Source organism: Halichoerus grypus, chromosome 14 (assembly GCF_964656455.1).
Source record: "Halichoerus grypus chromosome 14, mHalGry1.hap1.1, whole genome shotgun sequence".
Classification (NCBI taxonomy): domain Eukaryota; kingdom Metazoa; phylum Chordata; class Mammalia; order Carnivora; family Phocidae; genus Halichoerus; species Halichoerus grypus.
The window spans coordinates 5,614,580-5,628,060 of NC_135725.1; the positions used below are offsets into that span (position 1 = coordinate 5,614,580).

A 13,481-nucleotide genomic window follows, 5' to 3' on the forward strand; every position below is an offset into this window, starting at 1 on the left:
TTTTCTGTTTTTTTGTAGATCCATTGTTCTCTGTTTCTTAACCTACTGTCTTTTTGTGTTGTGTTTTGTGGTTTTTTGATGTCTTTAGGTATCACTCTACTTGATATCTTTATCATGTTTTTTTGTGTAATTTCTACAGGTTTTTCTTTTTGTAGTTACCCCAATATCGTAAAATTATAACACCCTATTTTAAACTAATAACAACTTGTCATTCTGGGATGCATTACTTTCATGTCTTTTGTTCTCTTCAAAATGTTGCAGGTTAAGGAGTGAATCTTAAATATATTGATTACATCAAAATACTCTTGGAGTAGGGAAGCCAGAGAAGTAGTATTCATTCAAAAACCTGTTAGTTCCAACTTATTTCTGTCTAGGAGGGCAAGACATTACCCTTTCACATATATTAGTTCATTTGGTCCATCCAACCAGGTGATATTGCCCTTCTTTTCTGAAAAGAGATATTTAAGCTTACACATAATAATAAATAATTTATTATTCAGCATTTCTCAGACTGAAATGTCACTGGAACATGGATCATCTACTCCTAATTCAGTGGATACAAACAGTGCCTGGAACAGTGTTTTATGACACTCTGAAAACATTTGTTAAATATATTAAAAATTAATAAAGTGGACAATTGCTGCTCAACATTAAAAACTAAAATAAAATTTCAAAACAAATGAAAATAAAAAATAAACTAATAACAACTTAACTTCAATAAAATCCCTAAGCTTTACACTTCTACTTCTCCTTCCCCTCACATTTTAGGTTATTGAGTTACAATTTACATATCTCTTTTATTATGTAACTAATAACAGTTTATTGCTGTTATGGGTTTGTTTGTTTGTTTGTTTTGCTATGTTTGTTTTCTAAGTTTTAAACTGGAGTTATAAGTGAATTACACAACATCATTATCATGTTATAGATTCTAACTTTGACTGCATGTTTACCATTACCAAGGAGTTTTACACTACCTTCTAATGTTTTTATGAAGTTAGTTAGCATCATTTTACTTCCACTCAAAGAACTCCCTTAACATTTCTTGTAAGGCAGGTCTAGCAGTGTTTAATTCCCTCAGCTTTGGTTTGTTTGAGAAAGTTTTTAACCCTTCTTCATTTCTGAAGGACTGTTTCACTGAGTGTAGAATTCTTGATTGACAGGTTTTTTGTTTCTGCATTTTGAATATGTCGTCGCATTCTCTCCTGGCTTGAAAAGTTTCTGTTGAAAAATTCATCTATAGCTTCATGGGGATTTCCTTGTATGTAACTTCTCTCTTTTCTCTTGTTGCCTTCAAAATTCTTTCTTTGTATTTGACTTTTGAAAATTTAGTTCTAATGTGTATCTGGGTAGCCATATTCAGGTTCAACCTATTTGGGTCTCATGGATTTTGATGTCTGTTTCTCTCCCCAGGTTTGGGAAGTTTAATTGCTTTAAATATAGTTTCTATCCCTTTATCTTTCTCCTATCTTTCTGGAATTTCCTTAATGCAGATGTTGTTGGTTTAGTTTTGTTTTTTGTTTGTTTGTTTTTTCATTGTGTCTTATAAATCCCATAGGCTTTCTTCGCTCTTTTTCATTCTTCTTCCCTCTGTCTGGATACTTTCAAATGCCTTCTCTTCCAGGACCTGGATTCAGTCTGCTTTTGAAGCTCTCTGTTGAATTCTTCAGCTTACTCATTGTATTTTTCAGCTCTAGAATTTCTGGGGGTTTTTAATGGTTTCTATTTCTTTCTTGAATTTTTTGTTTGTTCATGCATTATTTTCTTCATTTCATTTAGTTGTCTCTCTGTGTTCTTGTAGTTCACTAAACTTATTTAAGAGGATTATTCTGAATTCTTTGACAGATCATGGGTCTCCATTTCTGTAGGGTCAGGTATTAGAGCTTTATTAGTTTCATTTGGTAGTGTCATGTTTGCCTGATTTTTTTGTGATTCTTGATTCCTTATGTTGGTATCTGTGCATTTGAGAAAGTGGGCTCCTCTTCCAGAATTTACAGGTTTGCTTTTGCAGAGATAGTTCTTCACCAGTCTCAATTTGGATATCTGGACATGTCTGCTGGTAATATTCTTGGACAGGTGGGGCCTGCTATTAAGGTTTATTTTGGGGTAAGCTCAGTTTGGGGGTGATTGTGCCATTGGTTGACAACAGCTGGATGGGACGGCTGGCTTGGTTGCCTGCCCACATGAGGCTAGAGGACGGCCTCCAAAGTTATCCGGATTTGTAGATCAGGACTGGGTACTATATTTAGCAATAGGTGGGGCTATGACTTAACTTCGCAGGCCTGGCAGGGTAGCAGGATAAAACCAGGGCCTACATGACTTGTTGTTTAGGGACCTGACTCAGGCAAGAGTGTGCCTCGAATTCCCGGTCAGATGAAGCCATGAGTTTTGTTCTGCAGAAAGAGAAAGCCACAAGTTGTGCTCTCTGTTCAAGTGGCACTGTAAGCAGGGCTGATGGATGGGCTACACAGCTTCTCATATATACTCTGGTTAGGTTGCCTAGGTAGGCAAGCTGAAGTCTATATTCTAGTCAGCAATGGGTTGGTCTACAGATTAGTTTTTCTGCCCATGTGCAGTGAGAGAAGCAGCTTCAAGACTGGTAAGACTCTTTGCTTGTGGTCTTAATTCAAGCTCAACTGTGCCCTCAAGTTCTCTGGCTAAAAAGTGCCACTGACTTTGCTCTGAGGGTGATCAGCTCTGTCCATCTACCTCTTGGCTCAAGCTTTGCTGAGTTACACAGCTTCCAGGTATTTTCAACTGCTCTCCTATTTAGATGGGGACAGGAGCCATGCCCTACTGCAGGTGACTCTATGACTCAGATCCCCTACCTGGACATGGGCAGACTAGGTTCCAGGCTAGCAAACTGCTCATTCAAGGACCTGAATCAGGCAGACCTGCACCCAAGGTCACACTGCACTATTGACTGGTTCTTCAGGGGAGCAAAGCCACTGATTGGAAATACTATTTAGGCTCTGCAGGTAGGAACTCAGTCTGCCAATATGAGTGCAAGTTGCTGGAAGCCCCTCCCCCTTCTCTGTCACAGTCAGATTCCCAGTTGTTGACCTGAAGATTCCTCTGCAATTCCTGTGAGGCCAGACCAGAATAGAGGCCCCCACAAAGTGACCACAACACTGGAGGGTCTGGATATCACCCTTGGGCTCTCTTTTCCCACTGGAGGTGTAGGCTCAGAAGAAATCTCCGTGCTTGGTGCTGTGCCAGCCTGGGGGAGGGGCAATACAATCAGTATGTATCCCTTTCCCTCACCCCTCTAACACAGTCTCTCTTGTTCTCTGTGGTTCAGGGAGTGCTTCAGCCTCACTCCCGTGTCCTAGAATTCTCTCAGTGGCATCTTGTTCATGAATAGTTGTTAGTCATTCTTCTTTTGAGAGGAAATGAAGTCAGGAATGACACATATCACCATCCTGGTAACATCGCTCTTCTGGTTATGAATTCTCTCTTTTTTTTAATGATTTATCTATTTATTTGAGACAGAGACAGAGATAGAGGAGGAAGGAGATAGCAGAGGAGCAGGGGGAGAGAGAAGTGTGGGGCAGAGGGGCAGAGGGAGAGAGAAACTTAAGCAGACTTCACACAGAGTGTGGAGCCCAATGCGGCCCTCAATCTCATGACCCTGAGATCATGACCTGAGCAGAAACCAAGAGTCAGATGCTTAACCAACTGAGACACTCAGGTACCCCTGGTTATGAATTCTTAATGGAAATTGGTTTTCTTCTTATTTAGCACCAAATTGAAGATATACATGTTTCATTCTTCTCCTTCTGTGCAGTAAATTTAATTATTGTTCACATTAAAGTTTCCTTTTTTATGTGGGGGTATCATTTTAGACTCCCCGCATTTACTGTGCCCTAGATTTTATATTTTTGTATTTCTCATATAAAGAAATCTTCAATAACTACCACATTTGCATTGATTCAACAGAGCCTTTAGGAAGAAATCCATGTATACTACTTGCATATATCTCAGAGACCTCACCTTCATTCATCTTTGGTCTCTCTCTGCACTTCCACCACCTGAGCAATATAATGTTTAAATGTCACAAGTTTTAAAAAGATTTATTTATTTACTTACTTACTTACTTATTTACTTATTTATTTGAGAGAGAGAGAGCATGAACAGTGAGAGGGACAGAGGGAGAGGGAGAGAGACTCTCCAGCAGACTCTCCGCTGAGCGAAGAGCCCAACTTGGGGCTCAATCCTATGACCCTGAAATCATGACCCAAGCCAAAACCAGGAGTCAGAACTCAACCAACTGGGCCACCCAGGCACCCCTTAATGCTAGTTTTTTCAGCAGTAGAGCTATTTTTATTTTACTAAGAAGATTATTCAGAGGCCCTGGGTGACTCAGTCAGTTAAGCATCTGCCTTCGGTTCAGGTCATGATCCCAGGGTCCTGGGATCAAGTTCCGCATTGGGCTCCCTGCTCAGCAGGGAGTGTACTTCTCCCTCTCCCTCTGTCTGCAGCTCCCCCTGCTTGTTCTTTCTCTCTCCCTCTCTCTCTCTGTCAAATAAATGAATAAAATCTTAAAAAAAAAAAAGATTATTCAGACTGTAAGTCTGACTTTAACATGTTTATTTAGGCATATTAAACACATTTTTACTACATGATATTCCCATTATCTACAGTTCCAATAGTGTAATATCTGTTCTAATTCTGCTATTATTTTCATCTTGTAATTTTCATCACAAAGGTTTGTTTCATGGTATGTTTTGTAGAATTTGACTGTTAAAACAGATTCCTTAGAATTTTATCTATGAAAATTCTTTCAGTATTGCTTTTAAATTAAATTATTGTGCAAAGGAATTCCATTCATTTTTACCAAGCTCCTGGTGAACAGATTTGAGGTTTGTTGTTTGGCACCATGTATGTTGTGTGAATTATACTCCTATGTGCATATAATAGTGGGTTTGTGGTTTGGAATGCTGTTTGAGACAAACTAGGCTGAAATATCTATGTTTGTACTATGTAGGATAAAGTATTTTTCCATTTCTCAACTGCTAAAGCTATTTTCTTAAAGAGAGGTATTGAATTTATAAAGAATCTCATATTGAATGGCTCACCGTTTTGGAGCACCACCAGGCTTCATCTCTGTCTTCCTCAAACATATGCCCCATAAACTTCAAACTCTAGTACACCAGACATGTGCAAATTCTCTAAATAGTGAAAGTGGCTTCAAAGCTTATTTACATTCCTATACTCATTCTTTATAATATCAGAATTTCAATTAATTTACTGCTAGTTTATACATAAATTTAGGAGTAAATTTTATTTTATCTAAATTTTTTATGTGTTCTGCATTTGGAGAATGTTTCTGAACACATAAATTCTGTCATAATGTGGGGAATAGAATCCAAAATCATATTTTAGATTTTAAAACATGTTCATCAAAAAATTATCCATTTGTACATGTTTTTTAATTTCTTGGCATACCATTTTCTACATTATTCTCTTATTAGTTTTGAATCTGTAGTGATCATAAAATTTTATCACTGTATGTTATTAATATTGTTTGTTCTTTTTCTATTTTTCCTAGTCTTATAAAACACTTGTCTTACTCAATTAAATTTTATTGGCAAACACTGTTTGATTTTTTTATTTGTTTTATCCTTTATAATTGTTTATTCAAATTTCATCACAGCCTACCATTTATATTCTTTGGTTGACTCTGTTCTTTTTAACTCCTTATTTTCAAATGTTTATCTTACTTAACACATTTTGTTTTTAAATATGAAACATTATGGATATGAATTCTCCCCTAGGAAAATTCTATTTTAGTGGCAGTTTAAATATAAGTGTCAACTTTCTAGTTGCCCAACATATAGCACAGTACATTTACTGAGTTTTTAGAATTAATTTATAATTTTATCACATTACATTCATGTAACATATTCTTATAGTACAGATTACTTGAATTTTGAGACTTTATTTTTATATTATTTTACAGACATTAAGTAAAAATGTAATTATTCATTGCAGGTATCTGCATTTTATTTTGATTATCATATATTTTTCTTTAATATTTTACATATTATTTGCTTTATTTATTCATAAGACAGTTTTCTGGTGCAGCCACTAGAAATCAGTATGGAGATTCCTCAAAAAAGTTCAAAATAGAAAGTTTTATTAATATCTCCATAAATATGTTTGGGAATTTTTTATTACTTTACTATTTTTTAACATATTTTGAGTGCACATTCTCAAGTCCATAGACATTTTGGGTAACTATTGCTTCTTTGAAAATTGAGAGCTTTACTGTGAATTGACCTCTGTGTTATTTCCAATTTGGGGCTATTATGAAAAATGCTGCTGAGAAAATTCTTGAACATTTCTTAGGTAAACATATGTCTGCATTTATGTTGTGTATATGCTTTCACATTTGTGCTTTGAGCCCTTTGCCTGGGAAATTAGACTGCCAAGGCTTTCTGGTTAGGATTACTTGTAACTAGCACGCCTTCAACAATTTCAAGGCCTTTCCAGTTTTACTAACAATTATTGCTTGTGGGGAACTGAGAAATTAGATGGATTAGATGGTCTGAGACAGTACCTTCCTCCTCCCTGCTTTTCACATTCCAAAGTCTCCTCTCAGCATAACTCACCTTAGAAAGGGAATCACTTCTCACCTACCTACTCACCTCCCCTTATTGCTCCACATCCATTACGAGAGTGAAATCTTAGCAATTCACAGAGGAATTGATCTTCTCCAGAAAGAGAATGCACCAGGAGTTTTGATCCTTCAGAATCTTGCCAGATAATAAAGACAAGTGTCATGTGGCACATTTGAGAGTGGCTTCTGTCGTAATCATGTTATTTAGTAATCATGTTATGTAGTAATCATATTATTTAATCTGATAGCAATGCTATTCATGGTTATGATTCCAGATATGGTATCTTTAGACAATTTGGCATTGTACCTGCAAGCTACTCCTTAGCAAGTGTTTATTCCTCTGTCTTTATTGATATAGAAAACCAGAAGCTGTTTTGCTTTTATAAAGGACAACTGAGCTTGATCACTGTTTTAAGCAGGTCTATACCCACTCTCCTGCTTTATGGTAATACAGTCTGGAGGGACCTTGATCCTCTTGATATTCCAGAGAATGTTACACTGGTCTATAATAGATGACATTATGTTAATTAGAAAACTGGTGAACAGGAAATAGGAGCCCATTAGATTTCTAAGCAAAAAGCATTCATAACAGCCAGTGGAAAGTAGGATTTAAAAGTAAAAGAACTGTTATAAAAATGAAGTCTCTAGAGGTTCAGTAGTCTAGAATACATTTGAATAGCTCCTCAAAAGTGAGAAACAATTTGTTGCATTTTTGCTATCCACCACATAGATGATGCAAAGGCTTGATGGACATTGTTAAATTCTGGAGGCAAGTTAAAACACTTTCGGACAAACTACTCTGACCTATTTGTTGGATAACCCATAATGCTGTCATTTTTTAGTGGGGCTTGGAGCAACAGAAAGTTCTGCAGGTAGTCTAGAACATGATGCAAACTGTGTTATCCTGTGAGCCTTATGACCCACTAGACCCAATGGCATTGTAAAGGTCTGTGTAGTCTGAGATCAAGTGTGGAACCTCTAGTAATGCCCACAGAAGGAACACAGTCCAGACTTCTAGAGTTTTCAAGTAAGGCATGCTTTCTGCTGCTAAGTATTCTCCATTGAAACAAGCAGCTTCTACTTTGATACTTTGATATACTTTGATAATTTGGTAAATTACTGATTATGAGATGGTGAGACTATGTGACCAAAATTGTCCATCATTAACTGCTATAATCTGTGTGTGATGCTAGTACTCTGTTAAAACGAATGGTAAATACAAAACTGACCAAAACAGGAGCAGAAGATATAAGTAAACTGCACAAGCGAACGGTGTACATTTGAGTGGTAACTACTCCTACTCCTCAACTCCTTGTCTGTCAACTCTCCTTATGGCCCTACGGAGAGTTCACTATACTAAGTTCACAAAGGAGGGAAAAACTGGCTTATAGATGTGTCTGCAAGGTATGGTGACATCAGCTATAAGTGAAATCCTGCTTCCTTACAGCCACACTTAGGGGTCACCCTGAAAGGGCATGGTGAAGGCAAATCCTCCCAGTGCACAGAGTTTGGGGAGGTATTCTGGCTGTCTATATTTGCTGAAGAAGGAATGTCTTAACTTTAGATTAATGCTGATTTATGGTCAATGGCTCTTTATTCAATGGCAATAGAGAACTAGGAAAGAAAAGACTGGAAATTTGTTGATAAGGAGGTCTAGAGTAAAGGTGTGTAGATAGACATCTAGGAAGAGACACAGAATGGAGAGAGAGAAATATGCATCAAGGAATAGGAGATTAGGAGATGGATGAGGATCAGATTTGCTCCTGCCTCTCCCTGTGCTAAGCCACCGGCTAGCCATGCAGAGCTCTGCAATGTAAGATCATTGCTCTGGATGGGGAGGCTTTTACCGCTAGATTCTGTTAATATTCTCTCCTTTCTTTCAGGGGGTGGTAATGTCTTCCTCTTGTCACCAGTTAGTGCTTCACCATCCCCTCTTGGTTTCCCTTAACCCTTTCTATGCTTTGTCAAGAGTGACTTTGTTAAATTTTCTCAATTATCCTATATAAGGATAATATTTAATTGTCGCTCAGATCCTGATTAATAGATTCCCTTCACCAACTACAATCATAAATTCCACTGAAGTAGATCTTTATTTTATCCCCCCCCCCCGCCCGTTACTCTGGCATGTAGGATGATGTGTGTCATATAGCAGATTTCCAATAAATACGTTGAATGAATGTATGTATTGACCACTTTCCATTAGTGATCTGTATGTTAGCTCTATTATGACTAATTTACATAGTCCCACCAGCCTTTCTGTGCTTAACTATTTTTAACTCATTAAAGAATGACAAATAATCATAAATATTGGGGGGAAAGCAGGCAAATTTTTCATTATGAGCATGAAATCCAAGATAACTAGTAGAAAATCTAGTGAAACAATAATAGAGTTCTGCAAGAAATAATGTTAAAGAATAAAAATAAATAGCTTTCCTATATGTAAATAAGTATTCTTGTTAGAAAATATTTGAAAATTTCCATTTGTAATCATATCAAAAATCAAACAGAAAATATATAAACACCCAAATTAACATCTATAAGAAAAGTTATTAACTCATGTTAAGAGATTTAGGGAACATAAAAAATTATATTAATCTTAGATTGGAAGGTGTCATTGCAATTATGGAAATATCATATCTAACCAATTAAGTCATAAATGTAGTTTGTTGCTAATTAAAATCTCAACATAAGTTTTTTTAGAGGTTTGACCCTAAAAAATTTTGTTAAAGTTTAGATGAATAGCATGTGAGAACAGTTAGGAAAATTCTGAAAAGTACTAGTCATGAGAGGGGATTAGCTTTACTTAATATTAAAAGTCATAATAAAGCTACAGTAATTCACACAGTGTGATATATGGTACAATGATAGACAGACCAGGGAATAGAACATAAAATCCATAGAAACATCTGAGTAAATAATGAGTTACAAGTAAAAAAAAAAAAACAAAAATACAAATGTAAAAAGTAATACATTTCACATTTATATGGAAATGTTGAGTTATTAAATTATGTCACACTTTGGATCATAATCAATTCAGGGGATAAATCTGCATCTTTCTTTCAACTTTCATCTCAAAGATTTAGATACAAAAATATATGAATTACTTGAAAAGAAAATTAAGTTGGGACAACTTTTCAAAACCTGACACAAGTCCCAAAGGCCAAAAAATAAGGCTGATAAATCTGACTATGTAAAACTTAATATTACTTTATGGGCAAAAACAAGGGTTTGGTGGGGCCTCTGGCTGCCGAGCATCAAGGTGTGGGTGGAGGATGAGCATTTTCTGAGAAAAGCGCTGAAGTTACATATGTGTGTGTGTGTGTGTGTGTGTGTGTGTGTGTGTGTGTAAAACAATTCCATGAAGAACTTTGAAATTTTCTTTAAATGTTCATATTTTGAATCCCTATAAAAGTTTTTGGTGATGTCTGAGCTACAGATGTAGCTTTCTTTTTATTCCAGATGCCTAATGCCAAGTCCTAAGGAGGTTAATTGAATATTCCACTCTTCTCCATTGCTTTGCAACACCATTTCTCCCACAATAAAGTTCTTAAGTTCCCTTGTTCTGTGCCTGTACATATATCCTGCAAAGTCCTTTCTAAAAGATGCATGATTTGCATTTCCCTGAACATTTGCTTGATTATTTCATTTTGCTTTGTGTCATTTTTTATGCATTAATTACTTTTGAAAAGTGTACCTGCACTTCCCCTACTTTTTTCTTTCCTTTGGTTAAAAGATTTTTTACTTTCACTGGAGTTCCATTTTCTAGTAACATATAAATGTCACAACCTTAATCCTAGGAGATATTTTTATGTCCCTTGACTTCTCTTAGCCACTTAGAGTTCAATAGGCACACAGGTGAATAAGATCCCATTTAAAATTTTGTTTTCTACTTTGCACTACTTTCCACACAGAAAATTAGAATACAGCAAAATAAGCATCCATTCTTCGATTTTAAGTTTTCCTTGCCATATATGTTTTTTCTTTTAAAAGGTAAAGCCAATTTACAAATGTTTAATTTCAATCCTAAATACTTATTCGTGCCATTAAATAAATTACTGTATTTCCTATGTGATTCCCATATTAGTTTCACACCAAACAAGAGTAATCGTGTGTTCCTTAATATTCCTAATTCCCAGCCCATATTTAAATTTCCCAAATTATCCCCATAGTCTGTGGTAGCTGCTGTCTTTTCAGTCGGGATCCGATCGAGAGACAAGCATAGCACTGGATTGTAAAGGTCACATTAAAACTAGAACATCTGGGGGCTCTAAAATAACGTGGGCAGAAGGATGGTCACCAACAGTATTTTGCCAAACGTCTCAAAAAGCGTAAAATACCGCGAAGTCAAGAAGCGAGCGCAGAGGACAATGGGAAATGTAGTCGACTCCAGAGGGACCACCGCGCAGCACTCTGGGAACGGGTCCTCTGGCTTTCTTCTGCGCATGTGCTGTCACCGCCCGCCTCTTCCTCTCTGATCCCCGTCCTAGGAGGAGGTGCACACGTGGGGCGAGAGCGCTGAGTGGCTGGGCTCAGCGCGTGTGGGGAGCCAGCGTGGGGGGCTGGGCTTGTGCGGGGGCGCTGAGTAACACCTGGGAGCAGCTGGGGCGGGGGGGGCTTCCCGAGCCCGGGACGCGCGCCAGGCCCTGCGGTCAGCGTGGGCGGGTGGGGCTGAGCCCGGTCAGAAGCAGGTGCTCGGTGCGGGGCGGGCTGTGCGGGGACCGTGAGCCCGACCCTGCCGGCAGCTCAGCCTGGGAAAACCCTTCCACGCAGCGGGAGGGGAAAGCCGAGGGAAGTGGGTGTGCGGTGGAGCCCGAGTGGGGGAGCCGCAAAGACCAGGTAGATTTCAAGTCCGCCACCTGTAACCGGGGGAGGAGCCACACTTCTGGAAGTGAGGATGGTAATAATAAGGTCAGCTTCTTGGCGCTTCTCTGAGTTAGGTAAGAGGTCACCTGTGAAGCCCGTAGCTTGGTGCCAGGTCCAAGTAGCAGCACACGCTTTGTCCCTGGGGGAAATCTAAGTCTCAGATTAGTGAGATGTTAGAGTCTGAGAGGGCCAGCAGGGTGTCCACCGTCCTGTCCCGTTTACTTCGCTCTCTGGGTTCTCTAACGCAAGGAGTAAAATGATACTCCTAGCACAGTGGGTAAAGATGGAGCCTGAGTCTTTTTTCTATGTTAATTTTAATGAAAGAGCAGTGCTTTGTCCGTTCCTATACTCGAATCATTTGTTGTTGTTTTTTCTGTTATTTTTTTAAGTTGATTAAAAAAAAAAAGTGTAGTAACCTGCAGGTTTATGTCCCCGTAACCACTTCAGGGACTCGTGTGGACAGTTTTTGTTGGCTCCGCATGGTCAGTCCATGTCTTTTCAAGGGCCCAAACGCCCTATTCCTGTAGGGAGCCTGCGCCCCATCTGGGATGCTGAGACTCTGTGGAACTGAATGGAGGAGCCGTGAGGCACGCCAGCTCTCTTGACTCCCTCCCCTTTCTTTCCACCCAGCTGAGCCTGAAAATCTCCCAAGAGGTGCAGAAAATGAACACATCTCCGGTGAGCATTTTACTCATTCCTCACTTTGTATTAGGATGGATTTAAGAAGTTTATGAAGAGTCCATACATTCAGAAAAGTAGAAATAGATTTAGATCAAATTAAGCTTTACTTTTTTACAGTTTTACACTGTTTACCATTAATCCTGATTTTTAATGTTAGGATGCGAGTAGGCACCCTTTATCAGTATAAGCAGAGTCCTTCCTATGACAGTTTGCTAAGATGTTGTTTTAGTCATCAACGTGCAAAAGTTATGTTCTAGTTGGCCCAAATGTGGAACTAGAATTTCAAGGTCTGAGGGTGGGCTCAGATTTTATGTTGACAGTGTGCACTAAATCCTGTGAGTTCAGGGAACATATACCCAGTGTTTTGGTCCTTTTGCTTCCGTATATCCAGCTGTCAATTTTTTTTTTAATTTTGGATAAATAGTGTATTCCTATGGCCCAGGATACATGCTGAGAAGCCCTACTCCTGCTCGCATCCCTGTTCCTATCTATATGATGTCCTCTGCTGTTTTCGTTGGAACCAACAGTTATGCATACCGTATATTCTTGCTTTATAGTTTGTTTTTTCATAAATACAATTTGGACATTTTTCCATATTGATACTTAAAAAAAATCTTCATTTTTTATATAGCTGCATAGTATTCCATTATGTAAAATACTGATTATTTAGCCAGCCTTCTCTTGAAAGAGACATTTGGGTTGTTGATAATTTTATATGTTTGTATGGGTGAAACTATAGGCTAAGATGGTCAGAGGTTAAATGCTGCTTCATTTTGTTAAATACTGTAGAATTGTCCTCCATAGTGGTTGTTGTATTTGTTTTGCTGCATGTGAAGTGTTTATTCAAAATTGGTATGTTGATAGTAGCAATGTCCACAATAGGCAAAGTACAGAAAGAGCCCAGTTGTCCATCGACAGATGAATGGGTAAAGAAGATGTGGTATAGATATATATAGATAGATAGATAGATAGATAGATAGATAGATAGATAGATAGATACACACACACAATGGAATATTATTCAGCCATCAGAAAATTGAAATCTTGCCATTTGCAACGACGTGGATGGAACTAGAGTATATTAGGCAAAGCGAAATAAGTCAATCAGGAAAAGACAATTACATGGTTTTACTCATATGTGGAATTTAAGACACAAATCAAAGGATCATAGGGAAGGGAGGGAAAAATAAAATAAGATGAAACCAGAGAGAGAGACAAACCATAAGAGACTCTTAACTCTAGGAAACAAACTGAGGGTTGCTGGAGGGGACATGGGTGGGGAGATGGGGTCACTGGGGGATGGGCATTAAGGACGGCA

General features: G+C 38.1%; 1 protein-coding gene across 20 annotated transcripts in view; it reads left to right on the forward strand.

The window, feature by feature from the left end:
* The first annotated feature begins 11,077 nt into the window (after window positions 1–11,077).
* LOC118530557 (zinc finger protein 782-like) overlaps window positions 11,078–13,481 on the forward strand; it is a 120,824-nt gene continuing 118,420 nt past the window's right edge. For 3 of the 20 annotated variants that reach the window (XM_078062304.1, XM_078062298.1, XM_078062301.1), the window contains exons 1-2: window positions 11,078–11,112; window positions 12,113–12,160. Coding sequence is in view for 15 of the 20 variants with exons in the window: in XM_078062298.1 (XP_077918424.1) it covers window positions 12,146–12,160 (15 nt within the window). In the remaining 5 variants the exon portion in view is untranslated. The other 17 variants (XM_078062303.1, XM_078062300.1, XM_078062293.1 and 14 more) reach the window with 15 other exon arrangements.